Source organism: Bos mutus, chromosome 5, assembly GCF_027580195.1.
Source record: "Bos mutus isolate GX-2022 chromosome 5, NWIPB_WYAK_1.1, whole genome shotgun sequence".
Lineage (NCBI taxonomy): Eukaryota > Metazoa > Chordata > Mammalia > Artiodactyla > Bovidae > Bos > Bos mutus.
In genome coordinates, this window is record NC_091621.1 from 57920362 (window position 1) to 57943964 (window position 23603).

The 23603-nt window shown below is 36.5% G+C and overlaps 1 protein-coding gene across 1 annotated transcript in view; it reads left to right on the top strand.

The window, feature by feature from the left end:
• SLC6A15 (solute carrier family 6 member 15) overlaps positions 1–20483 on the top strand; it is a 56762-nt gene extending 36279 nt beyond the window's left edge. Inside the window, exons 6-12 of the mRNA XM_005904043.3 lie at positions 3888–3998; positions 6957–7198; positions 7301–7493; positions 8391–8583; positions 11610–11769; positions 17314–17476; positions 19125–20483. Coding sequence (XP_005904105.2) covers positions 3888–3998; positions 6957–7198; positions 7301–7493; positions 8391–8583; positions 11610–11769; positions 17314–17476; positions 19125–19496 — 1434 coding nt within the window. The 3' untranslated portion in view covers positions 19497–20483. The remainder of the gene's footprint in view (positions 1–3887; positions 3999–6956; positions 7199–7300; positions 7494–8390; positions 8584–11609; positions 11770–17313; positions 17477–19124) is intronic.
• The last annotated feature ends 3120 nt before the right edge of the window (positions 20484–23603 follow it).

Here is a 23603-nt window from a genome sequence, read left to right on the forward strand (position 1 = left end):
ACTTGAGTCATTCATGTACTCACTGAACTCGAGTTTATTGAGCGCTACTCTTTGCTGGGCAGTGACCTAACTCTGAAAGTGCAGCAGTGGACAAGGCAGACAAAATAGCTGTCCTCATGGAATGTCCATCCTAGTGGAAGAGGCAGGCAAGAAATCATAAAATATTAACAGGTAACAATGCAAAAAATGAGAAAGTGCTTGAGGGGTAGCGTTTTACATATAGTCAATTAGATAGAATTTAAACTATTTTTAATAATATCATGCAACTGGCAATTTTAGTATTCCGAGACTCATTAAATGAGAAGAATTTGTATTTAAAAACACAAAATGGATACCTCTGTAAAATACTGACGTATCTTTACATCTCAGAATTAATAAGTAAATATTTAATAAGTAAATATTTTAATAAGTAAATGTTCAATAAGTAAATATTAATAAGTAAATATTTAATAAGTAATAAGTAAATAATAAGTATTTAATAAAATAAAAGTAAATATAATAAGTAAATATTTTAATAAGTAAAGCTTTCATTTAATAAAATAAATAATAATTTGATAGTAAATAATAAGTAAATATTTAATAAGTAAATATTTTGTTATTTTACCTGCTCACAGGAGAAGAAAATTCAGGTGTGACCTACCTAATACTGCTTAAATGTTTTCATGTTTAAAATCTTGACCGTCACTTTTCTTTATGTTATATCTAACATAAAAGCTTCATGTTCGTTTTTGGACGAAACTAAGCTAGAATCTTATCACTGAAGCCAGATGAGTGTCTTTAAGAACTCAAATACTTGCTGAATTAATAAATGAAGCTTGAATTGTCTGATCATATAATTAGTACATCATTTTTTAAGTACTATAGAATAAAGGTGAGGGTTTTCTTTTTTTTAGAGAATGTGTACAGAAAGGAAAATTTCCTATGAATTGGCTCTTAAAGTACAATATTTTTGAGTATCAAAGAATGTGCAAAGGATAATAGGCCACCCCACCTTTATTCACATAGAACCCATAACTGAATGGGTGAGACAGATAATTACAGCAGAATACATGCAGTAAAGAGCTGCAAATAATAAGTTCATGATAGCATAGAAGCTGCCACTGAAAGTAATAGGATTTGGGGGAGGGCTTCACAGAGGAGGTAGATTGGAGGCTAGAGTTTGATGGTTGAATGAGTTCAGCAGCACGTTCAGAGAGAAGACACCAGAGGCATGGAAAACAGCAAGTGCAAAGCCCAAAGACTGCTCAGTAACCCTGTGTGACTTTTACATACAGTTTGTGTAGCCTGAGGGAGGTGAGGCTTGAAAGGTTAAGTTGACTGCAGGTATTAAAGTATTTACGGACACTGGGAAAATGACTGGCTGTAACTTAACAGTGTGAAGTATTTGAGGGTTTTTTAGCAGTTCATTAACACCATCAGATCTTTGGAAAGATCATTCTGGTAGTAGTGTGGGTGATGAATTTCTGAGATGGAGAGGAGAGCTGGAGGGAAAATCTAGAGGCAAAATGAGCAGGAAGCTGATAGTGAAGTGACACGTCATTGAGGATGAAAGCAAAGGGGCTTGCATGAAATTGGGAGTCAGTTGTGGAAAAAGAACCATATTCTGGTGATTTAGAGTTGTTTAGCATGGGCAAATACAGCTCCAGGAAGAATCATTGACTTTGTTAGCTTCTAATTTGAAATTATGTTAAAAATATACCGAGGTATATCATATCAATTGGAAAAAAAATCATTACCAAACTGTCCAGATTATTGCAGTGTGCAGCCTTCATTTTCACTTGTGAAATAAACGGGTTAATAGGAGTCCTTGTCACTTTGTTGTTAGTCACTCATTCAGGTCCGACTCTTGTGACCCCATGCAGCCCACCAGACTCCTCTGTCCATGGGATTTCCCAGGCAAGAATACCGGAGTGGGTTGCCAAAGGCACCAAATTTGAGTTCTGTTAAAAAAAAAAAAAAGAAAAGATAAACTATTGTGCAGAAGTGAATCCACCCTTCTAGTTGGCTTCAAAATTTGAAAGAAAAATCATAAAAGGAATAGCTGCAATTCAAGTGAGACCAAGGCTACTTGAATAGATATTGCAGACCCGCAAATATAAAGGATGGTAAAAGTAGGCAGAAAGAATGAAAAGCACTCCATCTGAAAGCATTCTGATTCTTAGAAAACAAGAAACGTGGATAAATGGATGCAATTTAAAATTTAGGCCATTTGAATTGATTGAAAAATTATATTTCTTTATAATTAAATTAGAATATAATTACTTTTAGAGAAATATAGTTTCCTAATTATGCAGAGATTTTGTTTGTAATATTTTTAATAATACTGAAATACAGTTACAAAGTATACAGAATAGAAGTGCAAATTATTGTGCTGACTTCTCTGTTGTCTGTCTACAATTATTATAGGATTCAGTGTCTCTGACCTACCTGAGTTATCCTCTACTATGGCAGTTTTTCAGTTTTTTTCCTCCATTCTTCTCACCTTCCCTCTATTTCTTCCCCTACAGATACATATCATATACCTAATATGTGTTAACCATTCTGTTAGATGTTTGGAATTTGGTAGTGAGCAAGAGAGAAAAGGTCCTTGCATTCACAGAGCTTATATTTCAGTAAGGGAGACTGAAAATTAACAAGTAAACACAGATGACAATTTCCGCAGTGTTAAGTGCTGTCAAACCAAATAAAAATAATATCATTGAAGGTTCATGGGACATAGGGAAGGGCATTTGGGGGCCTATTGGTTGGGAAAAAAAGTCTTATTCTGAGTGTTCTATGAAGATTTGCAAAGATGAAGCTGAGAGCTTGGTTTCCCTCAGGGCTGGAGCTCAGGGAGGCGTGGGAGGGCAGGCAGGTAGGCAGCCTGGTGTAAGGCTTTGCAGGACAGAGCCATTTGCCTTTTGTTTCTACTGTATTAGAGATTTCAGGAGAGCATGTAAGCAGGGAGTGAGATAGCCCGGGTGGGAGTATGGAAGCCAGGAAATTAGAAACCATGCAGAACTTCTGGATGTTTGACCTTAACGACTGTTGGGTGGTAGGGACAGCTTTGGGGGGAACCCAGGGTTTTAGGAACCACGTGGAGGTGTCAAGGAGGTGGCACATGTCTGGTGAGGACAGTTGCTTTTCTATGATAACATTTGTTTAATGATGAAGACTTCTGAGGTGGAAAGTAAAACCTTTATTATTCAAGTTCTGTAGGAGCCTTAACAGGGACCACTGTCTAGAAGGTTTACAGAATTATGATGGAACTTTGCTTAATTTTTTTTTTTTAAAAAGGACTTTTGCTATCTAAAACTATAAAGTAGGTCTTGTTAAGGAGTCAGTGTCCTTTTGTTTCTCTTAAACACTGCTTACTTGTGAACTGTGTGAACTGTGAGGAATCAACACTATTCAAGTTACATCACACCTATGGGCTCTTTTAAAGGAGATTAAATAAGGAAGATTTCCCATTTTTCATTATATCCCAAATAGATCTTAATGAATCATACCAAATCAAAACTAATAAGCCATTCTGCTATGATGACTAAACAATGTATGAATAGTATTAATTATTATATTATAAAAGGGTCATTTTCACAGTATGAGGATATGAAGTGAAAGTGTTAGTTACTCAGTTGTGTTGAACTCTTTGCAACTCCATGGACTGCAGCCCGCCAGACTCCTGTCCATGAAATTTTCCAGGCAAGAATACTGGAGTGGGTAGCCATTCCCTTCTCCAGGGAATCTTCCTGACCCAGGGATCAAACCCAGGTCTCCTGCATTGCAGTCAGATTTGTTACCATCTGAGCCACCAGGAAAGTGCAGTATAGAGCAGCACAAATAATCTTTAAGTATGAGAAAGAATATAGTTGTTAGTGTGTCTCACCTATTTTCATCTTTCTTTGCAGATCATGTATTTTAGTTCTCTGTTCCCATATGTGGTACTTATATGCTTCCTAATCAGAGCACTCCTTTTAAATGGTTCAGTTGATGGCATCCGTCACATGTTTACCCCTGAGGTATGTACTGTATTTCCAGTTAAGGCTTATGATCACAAAAGCTTTATGTTGTCAAAATATTCCCACAGTTAAATTTAAGGGATAATTGTTTGAACCTACGTACAACAATGTACACTAAACTATTAAATTATAACTGTTAAGTTAACCAGCCTAGTAAAACCAAGGCTTTTAGATATCTATAATTATATCCAACTCTCTCCACTTTAAAATGTCACACTTTATCCAGAGTAAGTTTCACTATTTAAACTTCAGAAGTTCCTCTTTTACAATAAATTAACTTCCCATTTTTATACCGGTACAGTTTAGAACTTATCAATCTTTACTCTTTCTCTTCTATTTCAGTGGTTTTTAATCTTTTGTGACATGGACTCCTTTGGAAAAAAAAAAAAAAAACTGATAATAGGATCTTCTTACCAGAAAAAATAATGAACATATTAATTTGCTTATTGTCTTAAGAGGTTGACAGAATTCCTAAAGTCCATGGACCCAGATTAAGAATGCTATTGCACTCGAAATCTTGTCTTAGAAAAAATTCAAGGTTTCTTGTTCTGTTTTGAGGTTTTGTATTTTTTAGAATAGTATTTATATTAGTGTGTTTGGGAAGTTCTGTAATTTTTATAAATGCATATGCATTTCAGGAAAATTCCATTAGGTTTCCTAAAAGGCTCAGAACTTAAACTCTGTCATTTAACTTAGAGCTGACCTCAATGTAGGGCTCATTGAGACTTGTATTGGTTTGAGAGGAAACAGTCAAAAACATATTTGAGGTGCATATAGATTTTGGATATTCACTGAAATGAAATCATACTTCAATTATCGTGCTAACACTATCATAATCAGACAATGAGTTATAAAGACACAATCTCAATTTAGTTCAGAAATTGGAAGTTGTCTGAGGCATGACTGCACCAAGCATCGTGCTGAGAGACTCGGGGAGAAGATTTTAGCCTCCCTGGAATTGTCACTCCTGGCAGCTGCCGTGGTCCTGTGAAAAAGAGGCTGTGTTTTTTGAGTATCTGGTTCCAAGTGGGGTTCTGTTCATTCTCAAGTAGCAAAAATGTTGACATTGTGATCTGCTTCTCTTCTATTGTTCAAAAGTCCTATAGGGTTGTTGGAATTTCTCAACGAATAATCAGTTCACATTTATGAATTCAGCTATATTATCATTTAAATCAGCCACAAATGGGCCATACTTAGTGACCACAAATATTTATTTTTTACAGTATAGAAAAAAAAAAAGTTTTCTGAGTTTAAAACAACTAGCTTTGATGTGGATTCCTGGAATTTCACGTTTCTCTAAGTTGGTAATTGTTTGTGACATGACTCTAAATATTGGATTTAAATAGATATTTTAGAATCTAGATACTTGAATATGACAGTTTTATACGGTCTCCATGTTTAAAACTGCAATACTTGGTTAACATTTTAAACCAGAACTGGAAATAACTATTAAAATACAGTGAATTACTTCTTCAGCTCACTTTGGACTATTGATAAGATTGGTATTAGGCCATTGTGGGATGTGATAGTTAATATAATAACAATACAAAATTTTCTATTTCCTTTAAATTTAAGTTGTTTATGTAAGGGAGAAAGTTCCTAAGGACACAAAATATTCTCAGAGAATGGAGATTCAGTTTCTGAATTGGAAATGATCAGAATGTCTTTGGTAAATAGGTATTGTCTGCCATCTAGTGGTAAAAGTAGAGATAGTTGAATGAGTTCGGTTTTAATTTGCTGATTGTGTCCAACTCTTTGAGACCTCGTGGACTGCAACTTGCCAGGCTTCCCTGTCCTTCACTATCTCCTGGAGTTTGCTCATGACTCATTAGTCAGTAATGCCATTCAACCATTTCATCCTCTGTCACCCGCTTCTCCTCCTGTCCTCAGTCTTTCCCAGCATCAGGGTCTTTTCCAATGCTTATCAGCGTAGCTGTTACTGTAGTCCATACGTTAGCAGTTATTGAGGACTCAGTGTGGTAGGCAATGTGATGAGTAGTATTTACATGCTTTGTTACTCTCATCTTTCAGTTGAGAAAAATTAAACTCAGAATGGACAGGCCACTTACCCTAGGATGCACTATTTTTAGATTATTAAATGACTGTCTATGGAAGTCATGTTCTTAACCACATCTGGCTTTGTTCCCGATAAAGGCAATTTCATTGCAAAGGTGAAAAGAGATAAAATACCAATTTAAATACTACTATTACTGAAATCAAAGTTAACTGTCTATTGAGGTCTTTGCCCAATATGGCTAATATTAATTGTTCCATTTAAAAGGTTTAGTTACATACAGCAATAACTGTTTAAGAAGTAAAGCTTCTTGAAAATTATGTTCAGCACAGATTCCAAACTTCAAAACTTTGGATCTGAAACCGCCTTTAAAGATTATATGGTTGAATTACTTCAATTTTCAAAGGAAAAGCTTTCAGGAGACTACTAAATGAAAGAATAATACCTATGTGAATATGCAAAGTACAAATAGTTCAACTCTACCCAGCTTATAATTATTACCTGCTTTGGCTGTTAGTCTTCACCAGAAAACACAAAACTGAGGGCATTACTTAAATAAAATTTATAACTTTTATGGCTAACTGGTTTATGGTTGCATTGGAAAGAAAACAAAGACAGAAATAGAAATAAGCGAAGATAGTTCATTTCTCCCTCAAATAGTCCTTTGCTTTGTCCTAAAGATATTGAAAATTTCCCATATGATTTTTTTCTCCATGTAAGTAACATCTCCATCTAAAGGTTCTATAGGCTATGGCCTTTCTTATTCATTTTCCTTGTAAAATTCCTCAATGAGAAATTTGTTCTTTCTCCTTAAGAACAGATAATCCCCAGATATCTTTGGGTGTGTGTCATTATGATATATTTAAACAACAGAATCGATTCCTTGTAGATTATTGAGAAATAATATTTTGCAGCTGACTTCTGTTCTGTTTAATTTTAAACAGCTGGAAATCATGCTGGAGCCAAAGGTGTGGAGAGAAGCTGCAGCTCAGGTGTTCTTTGCCTTAGGTCTGGGATTTGGTGGCGTCATCGCCTTTTCAAGCTACAATAAGAGAGACAACAACTGCCACTTTGATGCCATCCTGGTGTCTTTCATCAATTTTTTTACTTCTATCCTGGCAACACTGGTGGTGTTTGCAGTTCTGGGCTTCAAAGCAAATGTCATAAATGAGAAATGCATTGCAGAGTATAGTCATTAATTTTCTTTACATTTTATGGCATAATTGTATTTGAAAAAAATCTCCTTCCCAAACCCACAAGTGTTTATTAATGCTGTTTTACTTTTCAGAAATTCGGAAATGATCATAAAACTTGTGAAAATGGGCAACATTAGTCAAGATATTATTCCCCATCATATCAACTTTTCAGCTATTACTGCAGAAGATTATGACTTAATTTATGACATCATTCAAAAAGTGAAAGAAGAAGAGTTTCCTGCACTTCATCTCAATGCCTGTCAAATTGAAGATGAGCTCAATAAAGTTAGTAGTCTGTTTAAGCACTAAAACAATTCTCATTAACTTTAAAATATGCCTTACCCAGAAGACTTCTTTTAGGAAAAGGACCTTTAAAATACCTGAGGAAGAGCATGCTGTTTCAAAATTCATCTTTATTTCAGAGAGTGTATTTTCTTAAATCAGAAAGGTTTGCTTTACTATAAAAAGTAGTTTCACTGATGAAGCCACAATAATTTAAAATAATTTAAAATATGAATATAAATAAGGTGATTTTCACATAGAAAATGAAATTAGATACATTTGCTGGTATAATACTTAACACAAAACTTGAATTATGATGACCATTTACATATTGCATAATTGTTTGGACACATGAATGATATCTCCCATCTTAATATTTGTGTTTGTTAAGTCATGATTAACTCCTTTTTCTAGCCACTGTCATATACTTGAATAAAAACGATATAGGGGAATGTGAATTAATAGCTTTGCATAAATTGTCACCCTCTCTTTACTTTGCCAAAAAGAAAATATAATGAAGAAATTGGCCATTAATCACATGCTTTAAGATAGCTAAATGTACCTGAGACTAAATATAAAGAATCATGTGCAGGAAGTTACAGATGAAGCCATCATTAACACAACAATCTTAAATTCCATAAGGAAAGATTTAAATACTAACTTACTCTTAAATTTTTAAATTTTGGCTCTATCCGTGGTCTTAATGAGATAATATGATAACCCTGAATTTTGTTTAGAGGCATTTCTTAGGAGACAACATGATGTTGTCTCCTAAGCACACATCAGTGTGCTTATTTCCAGTAACTGTCCTGCATTATTCAGAGTTTCCCTGCCTTTTCATATACAGAGCCAGTGCGGCACGTGGCTCTGACTAACGTGGCTATTCTGTGTATCTTACAGGCTGTTCAGGGGACTGGTTTAGCTTTTATTGCCTTTACAGAAGCGATGACACATTTCCCCGCGTCTCCCTTCTGGTCAGTGATGTTCTTCCTCATGCTGGTAAATCTAGGGCTTGGCAGCATGTTTGGAACCATTGAAGGGATCATCACACCCGTTGTGGACACTTTCAAAGTGAGGAAAGAAATCCTCACCGGTGAGTTTTTATGTATTTGACTTTTCATTGAACTGATAGCAGGCCATTTTACTCTTGGTGACTGATCAGAGATGGAAATAGGAAAAGAGTTTATTTTTAAAGTCCACTTATTAATATGTTTCAGAAGTATTTGTTATTTAGGGATTTATGTAATAGGCAAATGAAACTTAATCTAGATCATATTATTATTAATTACTTATTAGTTATCATTTATTATATTGCTCTTTATTAGTAGTAACGTCATTATGAAGTGCTGGTACTAGAATAAAGTCAAAGAATGTTCATGTATAATTTTGTATTCAAGTCAAATAATTCTAAAAAAAAAGTTCAGATCATTGGATTTTTCAAAAGTGTATAGCTGACATTGACAAACCTAAATTTAGTTTCCATTTGAAATAGCAATTGTAGCCTGATAGAAGCTAATATATCTAGGAAGGAATGATAATAACATGATTTATCAATATTGACAGTTGTTAATAAGTCCAATCTGCAGTTATTAAAGTACTGCCTGTGTATTGCATCATCCTTGCATTTGAGGGATACCAAGGATGTAAGGGAAATTACAGCAGAGATGCAGACATATAGGAGAACCTCCCCTCTAATTATCAGAATAGGACTGATAATTAAAATCAACATGGTTAGATAAAACTTGTCTCATGTAGCTTGCTCTCTCTCTTAAAATTGTGTTATTTGTCTTTCAGAATGCCTTTTTTTTTTTTTTAATTGATAGCTAGACATGATAAGGACTTTGGGACAGCTACAAAAGGTGTAACATGCATAATGGTAATAACAAATTAAAAAGGAATAAAGGAAATATTTGAAATGAAAAAAAAAAAACTTGTCTCATGTAATATACTGACAGCGTGATAAAGACTATATGTTCTGAGCATTAAGAAGCAGCAAAGATCATCTAAATATATGAGGGAACTATCAGCAGAAGGCATGGAAATTGAATGAGAAAAGGCAATCTTCTCAGGTGTCAGAGGATAGTTTTAGTTAGTAAGAACACCCAAACAGAGACAAAGAAAGCAGCAAGGAAGCTGCTAGACCAGAGTGCAGCAACAGTGTTGGTAAGTGATGCAAAAATTAACTGGAAAAAAATATACAGATGATCTTGAATGCTGGCCAGTGGGGCACAAGCTCCTCCCCAGGCTCACTTTTTAGCTCTGAAAGATTCAGTAGTCATTTACGTGTCAATAACTTGCCAATGCATATATACCCTTGCCACTCATTGCTCTGCTTAGTGTGAGTCTAAACAATTTCAGCAGTTTGTCAGATATACATCTACATTTCTTTAATTCAGTTGGATACAAATGAGAAATGTATCTCTTTCTTTTCCTGAAAGGCCCGCTCTGCTTCTGCAGTTTCTATTTATTTTAAGGCTATCAATATCCTCTGACATGCAGACTAAATAACTGTCATCTTTGCTGCTTTCCTCATCTTTCCCAGCATCTCAACCCTCCTAATATAAGAGGGCTTGCAAAATTAAGGGAACAGCAACAGTGTGTGTGTGTGTTGCGGGGGGCGGACACACATGGGCGTATTTTTCAACTCCCAGTGGAAGACTTAGTAGATCAGAGTAAAGAGGAATATACTCTGTACTCCCTTTACCTGTATTTTGGGATCATACTTTTACTTCAAGTCATTTACTTTGAGGAAATGTTCCCCCATCACGTTTGTCAAATGTTTTTGTCTGCTTTGATATGACGGTAGGACTTAGATCTAAGTTACTTATTATCTGTTCCTCTCACCTCGTCAGCGAGGCTCTCAGTGTCTGTCCCACCTAGAGTACACTTTCTTCCTACTTATACTATGATGCAATTAGGCGAGAATAAGTGTGATACAGGCCATGGTTCAAATCTACGCTCTGCTACTTCCATCCTGAGACTTTGAGTATGATTTGCTGTGACAAGCATTTAAATATTTCAGTATGTGTTAGACTCCCAAGTAAATGCTCTTAATGTCTTTCCTTTTCTACCCAATGTGTTTATATATAATATTTACTTATGGATGATGTAACTCATACCACTAGCCTAGCACTCACAAGATGAATGAAATGGCTTAATTTCACCCATACTTATTGAGATTGCTCAGGAGCCTCCATTGGATGGGACCCAGGGATGCCTGTTTTCTCTCCTTCTGAACTGCCTCCACCTGCCCCACTTCTGCCATTTTTACTCACTTCTGCTAATAGGGAGTTGAGAAAGACAGCCCAGTCATCTCTTATTTTTGAGGGCTTCTCTACTAACATGCATGAGAGAACAAAGAGTCTAACAAAAATATGTGAATAGTATATGGATTCCAGAATTCTCTCTAAATTTCTATGGTAGTGGTATCTGGTTGGAAGTGTCTGCATCTTTCGGCAATACTCCTATAGAAACTCCTTTTAGACTATTCTTCTTAATTAATTGGAGAATCTGGTTGGCCAACCCTGTCATAACTGTATTTCCAACTCATCTGCCCAGGCAATATCAAGGTAGAGTATAGGTTATTACTAAGGGGTCAAACTTTTTTTTTTTTAATTATGCTTTAACAGTAATGATATTTCAATAAAATATAAAAATATATGTTATCAGTCTTATAAGGCACATTCATCTCATGATTAATTTGAAATTTCAATGTTGCTTCCAAAACTAAAAAACATTATTAAAAGTAGAAATGACCTATGAACATTTGCTGCCTGAAAAGATCACTTTTCTATTAATAATGAGACATGTGTATGGAGATTTATACTGTTATCTTCTCTGTTTTGCCTCGTTTGTTATTTGGGCTTGGTACATACATTTCCACAGACTCAAGGAGATGAATTGAGTTACTGTCCTACAATGAATTCCTATTAAATCCAGGGCTAAATTCAGGTAACTAATTCACAATATATTCCATGGTATCAGGAAAAGTATCCTATTCATATTATTGACAACTTATAAAAAGTAGAAACAAAGTGCATATAATAATTTATAATGCAGTTTAAAAGACTTGATTCTGACAAGGTCTTATTTTTTTTTTAATTTATTCCTTTTGTTCAGTTATCTGCTGTCTTCTGGCATTTTGTATTGGCCTGATATTTGTACAACGCTCTGGAAACTACTTTGTTACAATGTTTGATGACTATTCTGCAACCCTGCCTCTGCTAATTGTCGTCATTTTGGAGAATATTGCCGTATCCTTTGTTTATGGCATAGATAAGTAAGTATATTCGCTTATGCATCCATTTTACATCTCTGCTTTGATATGTATCTCACTTAGGAGAAAAATGACTGGAGAAAAAAATGCCTTGCTACAAAAATCAAATCTTATGCAGGCTCTTCTCCATTCAACAGTTTTAACAAAGTGCATCTCCTTATTAGGTGATGAGATAGAACAGTGTAAATGGTAATGAGGTTTAGGATTCTGGAGCTTTGATTTAATTCTGGTTATTAAATAGGAACTTCCAAGAGCTTGTGTATATTGACTAAGTTCCAAGAACCTTGTTAAGCTGTTTTGAGCCGTTGTTATCTCCACTTCACACATAAGAAAATGCAGGCTTAGTGAGACACCAAGTGACTTGCTCATCACACACCTGAACAGAGGCAGAGCTGGGATTCAGAGCCGTTTTTGTGCTGTGCTGTGTTTAGTCACTCAGTTGTGTCCGACTCTTTGTGACCCCATGGACTGTAGCTCACCAAGCTCCTCTATCCATGGGGATTCTCCAGGCAAGAATACTGGAGTGGGCTGCCATGTCCTCCTCCAGAGGATCTTCCCAACCCAGGGATTGAACCCAGGTCTTCTCCATTGTAGGCAGATTCTTTACCATCTGAACCACAAAAGCCCATTTTTACTTAACTCTGAAGTCTATACCTCTAATTATGTTGCCAACCTGTTTTACAAGAAGGATTGATAAAATGCTTTATTTTATCATGTTACACAATGTTTTGTGTAGCAGGACCATTTTGGGAAGATTATATATATATATATATCACTGCTTTAAGATATATATAGCATTCACTATACATATTTATGGAGTCATGACTTGAATTCACTAGATGCCTAAATCTTTAAATTATATACTTGCTTGGTCTGAAAAGTATATAAACTTGTGTGAAATGAAGCATTAGAGTAATCTCAGAAGAAAAACATTTCTGGAGACCTTGTCCAATATTGTTTAAATTTGTTGTCTTCAGTTAGCTTGTAAGGATTAAGGCAGTAAGACCATCAAGCTTATTAGAGGTTTCTCTGATGGAGAAATAAGTTCACTGAATGAGGACCAGAGTCCTCTTCAACAACATAAAGAACATTATTATACTTAGTGAGCTTTGTGACAAAACTTAGAGAGTATTTCATTATTCTAAAAAGCTGCAGGCAAGGAAAGGTAGGAAAATTTACATTTAATGATCATGTACTAAATAGCAATAGTGGTAATAGCTGTATATTGTTTAGTTGCTAAGCCGTATCTGACTCTTGCGACTCCATGGAGTATTACTACATCAAAATAAAATGGCTTCACAGCCAAAGAAATGATCAAGAAAATAAAAAGGTAACCTATTGAATGAGAAAAATATTTGCAAATCAAATATCCAAAAAGGTGTTAATATCCACAATGTATAAGGACTTATGACTCAGTAGCAAAAAAAAAAAAAAAATAAGTCAATTAAACAACGGACAAAGGACCTGAATTTTTCCAAAGAATATATACAGATCATCAACAGATACATGAAAAGTTGTCAACATCACTAATCATCAGGGGAATGCTGTATGCATTGTCTTAATCCTCGTAACAGTATTCTGTGGTGACTAATATTACTCATCACAGATGTACAATTGGCCTGCCTTGTATAGGCAGACACAGTATCTTAGTTGTAGAATCAGGGCTTTTAACTTTAATTTCAAAACCAGATATTTCTATAGTCTACTGAGCTACCCCCAACTCCTCACCCGCACTGTGTTGGAATTTGATACTCTTACTGGACTGATCTATGGATCAGTAGGATCATAATTTAGTTTTCCATTTAGACTGTTCATCATTTACAATAGGCATAGTGGTAAATATTTCTTTTTAGTAGTTCCTAGATAATAATCATTATAACAACAATAGGAATATTACTACTAATAATACTTGGATCTATAAATTTCTGCTGTTTGTAAGATAGTGTGCTTTGCATATGTTGTCTATGATCCTAAGAATAACTCTCCAAGATGGGTATTATCTTTCTTGAGCATGCCAAAAATGAAGTTCAGAAGGACTAAGATATACATTTAGAAATTATGGAGGTATGATTTGAAACCAGATCTGTTGGTCTCTAAAGCTCATAGCTTGTCCAAGGAGCACAATTGGAGTTCTCGTTTAAAATGCTCTTATTTAATCACTTTTCCCTCCTTTAAACGTCTGCAGGAATCTTATGTTCCTCCTGTTCACCTTCAGTGTTTTCATGAGCTCAGTTCTGCTCTGTGATCTGCCACGTTTACCTAAATTTCCAGAGACAGGGTTGAGAGAAATAAGCCTTCCAGAACCTAAACGTTTGAGATAGCAAACTCAGATGCAGAAAAAGAAATATTGTATGGGCTTCCCGGTAGCTCAGTCGGTAAAGAATCTGCCTGCACTACAGGAGACCTGGGTTTGATCCCTGGGTTAAAAGATTAGAAAGAAATATGATTGAGAGAAAATGAGAAGGAAGGTCCTATGATGCTGAAAGTGATGGCTGCATAGATTGCATTTCCCCAAGTTTCCTTTTTAAAATGAAGGAGAAAAAGAATGACTAGAAGGCAAAACCAAATACCCATGGACACCGGAAAGAAGATATTCCCGTGGACCCTCAAATATGAAAGGTTGGGACAAACCACTGGCAGCCACAGAAGCTGTGCGGTGTCACATCCGTGAGGGTGATGGTAGTGGATACACAGCTGGGCCTCTGACAGCTCTCTACTCATTCCCAGGTCCTCCCTGCAATGTGTGGGAGGCTGATTAACCTGAAGATAGTGAGCTAAACTGGGAGAAGTGGTATCTTTGGCCTCATTTCGCAGATTGCAGAGGGATCCAAACACAACAAGATCATCAGTGCTGGAACAAAGTGGTCTCTAAAATCTTGAAATGAACAACCCAGAGTTCTCTTCCAAGATAAAGCTCTGCACTGAGAGCAAAGTGGTGGGAGCAAAACCTGAACTGAGCAGGAGATAGGCAGTACAAGTGTTGGAAAAGGAAGTCCAAGTAAATACGAGAAAGAGAACAGAGGTTAAAAAAAAAAAAAAAACTGATAAACTATGAGGCCGCCTCTTTTGATTACTTTGCAAAAATAGAGAGGAGGGGCTTCCCCGGTGTTCCAGTGGTTGAGAGCCTGCCTGCCAGTGCAGGGGACACAGGTTCAATCCCTGGTCCAGGAAGATCCCACCTGCCACGGGGCAGCTAAGCCTGTATGCCACAGCTACTGAGCCCACATGCTATAGGGTCTGTGCTCCACGACAGGAATGAGAAGCCCACACACTGCAACTGGTAGTCTCCGCTTACCACAGCTAGAGAAAGTCCGTGCAGCACCAAAGACCCAAATGCAGCCAAAAAGAAGTAAATAATTAAAAAAAAAAAAGAAGCAATGCCCATGTATCCTTCCCTCTCCAAAATTCAGGAAATTTTATTTCACATAAATGTGGTTAAATCATAAACAAAAGTCATTAAAAAAAAGCAGAAAGGAGCAGAATAATATCCCTTCAGATAACAAATCCACACAAGCAAAACAGATGAAAAACTCATAAGATTTCAAAATGAAGTTGAAATAGTGTTGAAAAATGATAGAAGCCACAAAAGAATAGCATATATCAGTTATTTTAAAATTGAGAAATATAATAACTAGAGACAAGGGAGATTTGAAAACAGAGGTGATAGAACTCAGGAAACAATTGTGTATAACAGAAAAATCACTTAATACATGAAGTCAAATTAAAACGAAAACAACAAGTACAATATATATCTCCTCAAGAATTAGAAGCTAGAAAGGAAGAATACTTTTTAAAACCAAAAAGAAATCACCAAGGATAAGAAAATGAACAGAAACAGCAGTCAAGCAAAGATGATTCAACATTTGTGCAATGAGGACCTCTAAATGCAGTGGCTGGAAAATAACTCTGAAAACTGTAATTAAAGAAACATACCAAAGCAAATAACTTGAGTGTTGAAAGGGCAAATGATATAGTTGGAAGAAACAGACATAAAGGCTGACACCAAGACAAAGCCTAGGATGTTACTTGGAGACCAAAAAAAAAAAAGCATGCATGCAGGTAAAAAATAGTACCAAACAAATCATTTACAATAGAAAAATCTGATAGTCAACAAAATTTTTGTAACAATCTTACATAGACATATTTATGATTTTCGAAGAAAGAAAATGTAAACTACAGATTTTAAATTCAGCTGACCTGATATTCAAATATAGTGACCATAAATAATTTTAAACATGCAAGAAATTAGGGAATATAGTCACTGTGATCCCTTTTTGAAGAATCTACTGGAGAACTAGCTTTAGACAACCAAAAAGTCTACAGAAACATTAGTACAAGACTGGTGGATGGGCAGTACATATTTTATCTCGAATTAAATATTAAGGGATATAAACCAGTATGTAATGGCGACATGCTCCTGATAGCATTAACATCATACAGCTGTAAAGTGTGAATGTGCAGAAGTCCTTGGTGGTTCAGTGGTTGGGACTTAGCGCTCTCACTTCTGGGGCCCTGGGTTTGATCCCTGTTCTGGGAACTAAGATCCCACAAGCCATGCAGCCAAAAAAAGAAAAAGCAAATCTTATTTGAGGTAAATAATGTCTCAATAACTTGACTTTAAAAAACAAACACATAAGTCTAATCATTACTCAGTCTAAGTGCTAATTCACAGGAAATAGGAGGATGAGATACACTTGTGAAGCCAACAGTGTGGGATGCAATTATTAACAGCAAAATCTAAACTGTTGGAAACTACGGGACAGAGTGCCCAGCTCATTTAAAAAAAGAATGACAGAAATGACACAGAGGTTAGGAGGCACTTAGCAGAGATGAAGAAAGGAGTTCAGAAAAAAATAAAAAATCAAAGAATCATAATGTGTGGACCCTCTTTCAATCAAATGACATCAGACTGAAAACAGAAATGAGAGTTTGGATCAGTTGGATTGGATGATGTGAGTTAATTATCTCTAAATAAATTTTTTAAAAAAGAGAGAAACAAGGAAATTTTAATGTATTGCAAATATTGTGTTCATAGCATGGAAGGTCATCAGTTGGAGGAGACATTCCAATAATTATAAATGGGCTTCCCTGGTGGCTCAGATGTAAAGTGTCTGGCTGCAATGTGGGAGACCTGAGTTTGATCCCTGGATTGGGAAGATCCCCTAGAGAAGGAAATGGCAACCCACTCCAGTACTCTTGCCTGGAAATTCCATGGATAAAGGAGCCTGGTAGGCTACAGTCCATGGGGTCGCAAAGAGTCCAACACAACTGAGCAACTTCACTTTCACTTTCCAATAATTGGCTTAAGGGGACTTCCTCCAAATAAAAAGTACAGTACACTGGTTCCATTTTACATTATAAATGTTCTTAATTGTTACGTCATCTTCCAATATGACTTTTAGATTCAGTAGAAAGTGTCATAGGGTATCATGTTTAACCCTGGTCAAACCATTGACATAATGCACATTTTAAAGGACATTTAATTTAGCATATTTTAATATAGCTACCTTAACTCGAGGAATAATTAAATTATTTCTTTCTATTTAGGTTTATGGAAGACCTAAAGGATATGCTGGGCTTTACTCCCAATAGATATTACTACTATATGTGGAAATATATTTCTCCTCTAATGCTGTTATCACTGCTGATCGCTAGCATTGTGAATATGGGATTAAGTCCTCCTGGCTATAATGCATGGATGGAAGATAAGGTAAAATAAAAAGAAGAAGTCAGATAAAAGAATACACAGAATATCATTTTAGAGGTTTTTGGCTTTCACTTTTTTCAGTGTAATTTGCTGTTTAATGGGTGGTACTGCTTTTATGCAGGGATCTTAAGATTTATGTTTTGTTTGGCCCCAAATATGTATGTTTTTTTATTTGTAATGAATATTTTTAGTATGTAAGAAACATTGACTTGGACCTCGTTTAAGTAATTTTATCCACATCACCATAGATGGACCAATAATTATTTAGGCTTTTGACGCTAGAGAACATATTGATCAAACCACCAGAAATTTTTCCTGCATAAATTTATAAAATCATATCTGAGACACTCTCTGCCAATGAAAATATGCATCAACAATGTAGATATAATTTAAATAAATATTGAAGTAGAGTTTTGCCTGTCTTCTATTAGCCGTGAATATTCAGTACTCTTGCCTGGAAAATCCCATGGATTGGAGGAGCCTGGTAGGCTGCAGTCCATGGGGTCGCTAAGAGTCAGACACGACTGAGTGACTTCACTTTCACTTTTCACTTTCATGCATTGGAGAAGGCAATGGCACCCCACTCCAGTACTCTTGCCTGGAAAATCCCATAGACGGAGGAGCCAGGTGGGCTGCAGTCCATGGGGTCACGAAGAGTCGGACACGACTGAGTGACTTCACTTTCACTTTTCACTATCATGCATTGGAGAAGGAAATGGCAACCCACCACTCCAGTATTCTTGCCTGGAGAATCCCAGGGATGGGGGAGCCTGGTGGGCTGCTGTCTATGGGGTCACACAGAGTCAGACATGACTGAAGCGACTTAGCAGCAGCAGCAGCAGCATTCAGTTTCTTTTCTCAAGCTGCATTAGCTACATCGTAATGCAGTCACAAGATATATATTATCTATTAGAAAATTAGAATGTTTAATTTTTAGAGCTACCTCTGACCTTTATTCTATGGTCACTAATTCTATACAACAACTCAATTCATGACTGTTCTAAAAAAATAAGTCGGCTATCCTTTATCAAAACCCTTGGGGACAAATGTAGTTCAAAATTTAATTTCAGATTCTAGAAAGGTAATGTGGAGAAGGAAATGGCAACCCACTCCAGTATTCTTGCCTGGTGAATCCTGTGGATGGAGGAGCCTGGTGGGCTGCCGTCCATGGGGTCGCACAGAGTCAGACACGACTGAAGTGACTTAGCAGCAGCAGCAGAAACGTGATGTGGCACATACAACAGGTATCCATTGCCTAGTAACAGTGACCCACAACTTAATGACTGAAAGCAGTGCTGACATTATTTCTTAGGGTTTTGTGGATAAGCTAGAAGATTCTTCTCTGGGTCTTGCTTGAGTCAACTCATGCAGTTAACTGAACTTGGAGAGCTGGGCTCTCTCTGTGAGCTTTCGTTCTTGACTTCTTCCAGGCATTATGGGCTTAGGGTAGCATCTAAGACACAGAGGCAGAAATCATCAGGCTTTTAAGGCTTTGCCTTGGAAGTTGCTTACTGTCACTTCCACAGCAATTTATTAATCAGTCACAAGATTAGCCCAGGTTCTTTGCTTATAAACCTGAGATAAATATATTTTTTTTCACATCCCTGCAGAGAATGCTAGATGATTAATAATTATTTTTTGACTTTAACAGGCATCTGAGAAATTTCTGAGCTACCCAACGTGGGGGATGGTCATCTGTATCTCTCTGATGGTCCTGGCAATATTGCCCATCCCAGTTGTCTTCATCATCCGCCGCTGCAACCTGATAGATGATAGTTCTGGTAATTTAGCATCTGTGACCTATAAGAGAGGAAGGGTCCTGAAGGAGCCCGTAAACTTAGAGGGAGATGATGCAAGCCTCATTCATGGCAAGATATCAAGCGAGATGTCCTCTCCAAATTTCGGTAAAAATATTTATCGAAAACAGAGTGGATCGCCAACTCTGGATACAGCTCCCAACGGACGCTATGGGATAGGGTACTTGATGGCCGACATGCCAGACATGCCGGAATCTGACTTGTAGCTGGAGGTGGAGGGCGGGGGGTGCAGAAATCAGTGAGTGTTATTTGGTTCATTTTTATTAATGAACATTGGCTCTACTAAGAGAAGCGTCAGACTTCGCTTATCAGAGGGTGATCTCAGGTGTTCCGTGGCTGTGATCTTTAATCCTAACGGCAAGGGTAAATTCAGCTTGACCATTCCTTTGGATTCTTCGGTTTACATTTGAGCAGAAAGAGTCACAGACAAAGTATACAATAACTGACTGAGGTCCACATTGATCGGAAGTTTTAAAAATACTTCTGGCATTTGTCTTTTCCAGGGATTCCTATCTCTATAAAAATAGGTGTTACCTCAGTTTCTAACAATTTCTGGCTGTCATGCTATGGGAAACTCAAAAATGGTATACTTCAAAATCGATTAAGTTTGCCTTCAGGGTAACCCCCAGGATTAAAACAAACAGTTTTGTAAGCTGGTGCCGCTCAGCACACTTCCATGAACATATCGTGTAGATAGGCTGCACTTATTTTGGTAGCATTGATACCTTCTTAGGCTATTAGTTGAAGAAAACTGCAAAGTATTTTCTTATGTAATAGCTGTATAGAGCAATAGTATCAAATAATAAGAAGGCACTGATGCTGGGATGAAAGGTGAAATTCAGAAGTGACTGGGGATCGTGTGTGTGATGGCTGTATATTTTGTGTAAAATACATGTGTGTGAAAATGATCTCAGAATGAGTCACTCAGCACTCTCAAGAATTAAGCTGACTCCGCATTTTTCTATGCCGTGTGCCTAAAAACCTACTTGATATTTATTGTGGTTTCAAGATTACTCATAGTATATTTCTATAATATACTTGCAGTGTATATAGCTATATATTAGTACTCTAAGTACTGATTTGAAAACTTGAAGCAAGATGGCATTTTATTTCATATCTTTCTGTTTTGCTTCTGTTTTATGCAAATAAAAATCCTTTTTTAAGTGATTGTTAAACTTGTATGGCATTACATTTTAAGCAACAAATAAAGTTCAAAAATGATGTTTGTTTCCCTCATTGATTTCTCTTGTGCTACCTGAATGGGATTGTCTTGCACCTCCGCCAGCACTTAGGCTTTTCATAGTAATTAATCATCACATTCCAAGAGGGATTAATAGATTGACTAATAGAGTTACCACCACTTTAGAGACAAAAGAAAAGGAGAGTATTATGGCTAAATGGTGTTTGAATGTAGTCTCATGAGCTTCCCAGGAGGCTCAGTGGTAAAGAATTCACCTGCAATTGAGGAGATGTAGGTTCAGTCCCTGGGTCGGGAAGATCCCCTGGAGAAGGAAATGGCAATGCACTCCAGTATTCATGTCTGGGAAATCCCATGGCCAGAGGGGTCTGGTGGGCTACAGTCCGTGAGATCACAAAAGAGTCAGACGAGACCGAGCAACTAAACAGCAACATTAACAATGTTGTCTCACAATTCTTGGAAAAGTACTTATAGGCTCCCAGGAAATCACATGCAGAGGTGAACTGCTTGCTGGATTGGTATTGTCTCTGAAGTGTAAAAAAGTGATGACGATTTCTATGAAACTGTTGTATATATGAGGTTGGATGAAGCAGAACTCCATTGAGTGTCATCTAGTTAAAAAGATTTTATTTGACTGTCCTACCACTATATTGGTCATATTTTAAAGATAATGATGGATAAAGCAGCAAAAGAGGAGAGGTAGTGTACACACTGTATCCATTGATTTATTTTGGCCAAATATTCTTCATCTGCTATGGACATACTAACAGACTACATCACTGCATTTAAAATATAATTCCACTGGTGACTAAAACTTAAGTTTTTTTTTTTTTTTTTCATCTTCACTAATACAGTATTTTGTTTCACTTCAATAATATTTTATAGATAGGGAATATATTCACATTATATGGACTCAAAAATTGTCATAGTTCAGTATAAATTAAATTCCCCCTTCAAAATTTCTCGTCACCCATTTTCCATCCTTGAAGGCAACCACCATTACCAGTTTCTTAGGTGTCTTTATGGAGACACTCAACATATACTCTTTAAAAAATGACAGCATTCTGCATTCTTCCCTATGAATCTTACTTATGTCAAGAAATAATTTATTTTCTACAGCGTTTCATGGGAAGGCACATAAATCTGCCTCTTTATTTCAGAAGTTACGGTAATATAAATTTTGTTTGTTTTCGTGTTGAAATAGTGTTTTCTTCCATGAGCTATCCCAACGTTAGAACTGCTGTAGCAAATGCTTACTTTACCTGCCAACCTTTAGCTTAACATGATAGTATACGGCCAAGTAGCACACATCCCTCTACACTCCCTCTCTTGCCAAAGGGCAGCTGATGTATAATTTGGGGACATGCCTTGCACTAGGGAATAGTGTCTTCTGTTCTCAGAGTAATAGGAAAAATTGCAGGAATCCTTTCAGATGGAAGAGAATCTGAATGCCTTCTAATGCCTTCATATGACAGATGAGGAAACTAAGGCCATGGAAACAAAAGTAAAATGAATTCTGCTTTTTTCATTCAGTTAATTCTTCAGCTGTTCGTTCATTTCTTCACCCTTTCTTTCATCATCTACTTACTAAAAATCTGGCTTATTCTTAATACTAAGCTGAGAAACCATTGTAATTAAGGTGTAAACAATTCATCTTTTCCCAACTTTCTCACTTTTACCTGGGAGCTCCCCTCCCTGTTTTTTTTTTTCTAAGCCAGTGTAGTATTTAATCAATAAATAGTAGTATGAAGTGTCCCAAATTTGCTTTTGCATTACTTTCCACTCTTTCTATAAACTCTGGCCTTAAACTCACACCTAGATGTGACAGAGCCAAAGGTTATTCAAATGGAAATCAGTCCAGGGAGTTTGACAGGAGGGCTAGTAGAGTGTTCCGTTCAGTCAGTTCAGTTGCTCAGTCGTGTCTGACTCTTTGCGACCCCATGAATCGCAGCACGCCAGGCCTCCGTGTCCATCATCAACTCCCAGAGTTTACTGAAACTCATGCCCATCGAGTCGGTGATGCCATCCAGCCATCTCATTCTCTGTCGTCCCCTTCTCCTCCTGCCCCCAATCCCTCCCAGCATCAGAGTCTTTTCCAATGAGTCAACTCTTCGCATGAGGTGGCCAAAGTACTGGAGTTTCAGCTTCAACGTCAATCCTTCCAATGAACACCCAGGACTGATCTCCTTTAGGATGGACTGGTTGGATCTCCTTGCAGTCCAAGGGACTAGAGTGTTCAGAGTGGGTCAAAGGAGATGGAGAAAATGTATTCACTTTCAGGTGTTAGAGTCATAATGAGGAAGCCTAATACCTTGGTGAAAGGACATCTTATGGCATAATTTTATGTAAGTATATTTGCATTTTACATGTATTTCTGTTTATGTGCATTGTTAGATAGATGTTACTTTTTAAATTGAATCTTCAAATGGGTGCTTGATTCCTGAATATTTCAGATAAGACATAGTACTTCTTAACTACAATTATGATTTTGAGTCACTTGTGACCTTTCTAAAGACATAGTTCTAACTTACCAAATTTGAATCCTTTTGGGATTGGATACAGGATATGAGTATTTTTTTAAACATATTCTAATATTCATTCTTGGTTAGGAACCATAGGTATGAAGAAGATGAAAAAGGAAATCAAGTAGAATATGAATTCTGTCTTCAATTAAACAAAATAAAAATGAAGATACAGTAACTGTAATATTTCAGGAGAACAATAATTCAGGTAGGTAGAATTTGGAATTCATAATTAAAAAGTACTTGAAAAGTAAAACATCTTTCTCCTTTTGCCTTTTTTTCTTGTCACTGTATTTTCTGGTCACTCCTCAAAGATATACATGTCTATGCCAACTGAATATGAATAAAATCACTATTAATTATAGCAATTACATAAAATTTCCCATAACTTTTAGTTGTAGATTTTTTGCGTCAAAAAGGGAAAAGACATAAAACTCTAGGTAACTACTAGAACTATTGAAGTTGACATTTTGTATAAGCTATCCATTGATGGATATAGCAAACACCCTCTCCCAACAACATACAGATGACTCTACACATGGACATCACCAGATGGTCAATATTATGTTGATTAATTTTTTTGCAGCCGAAGA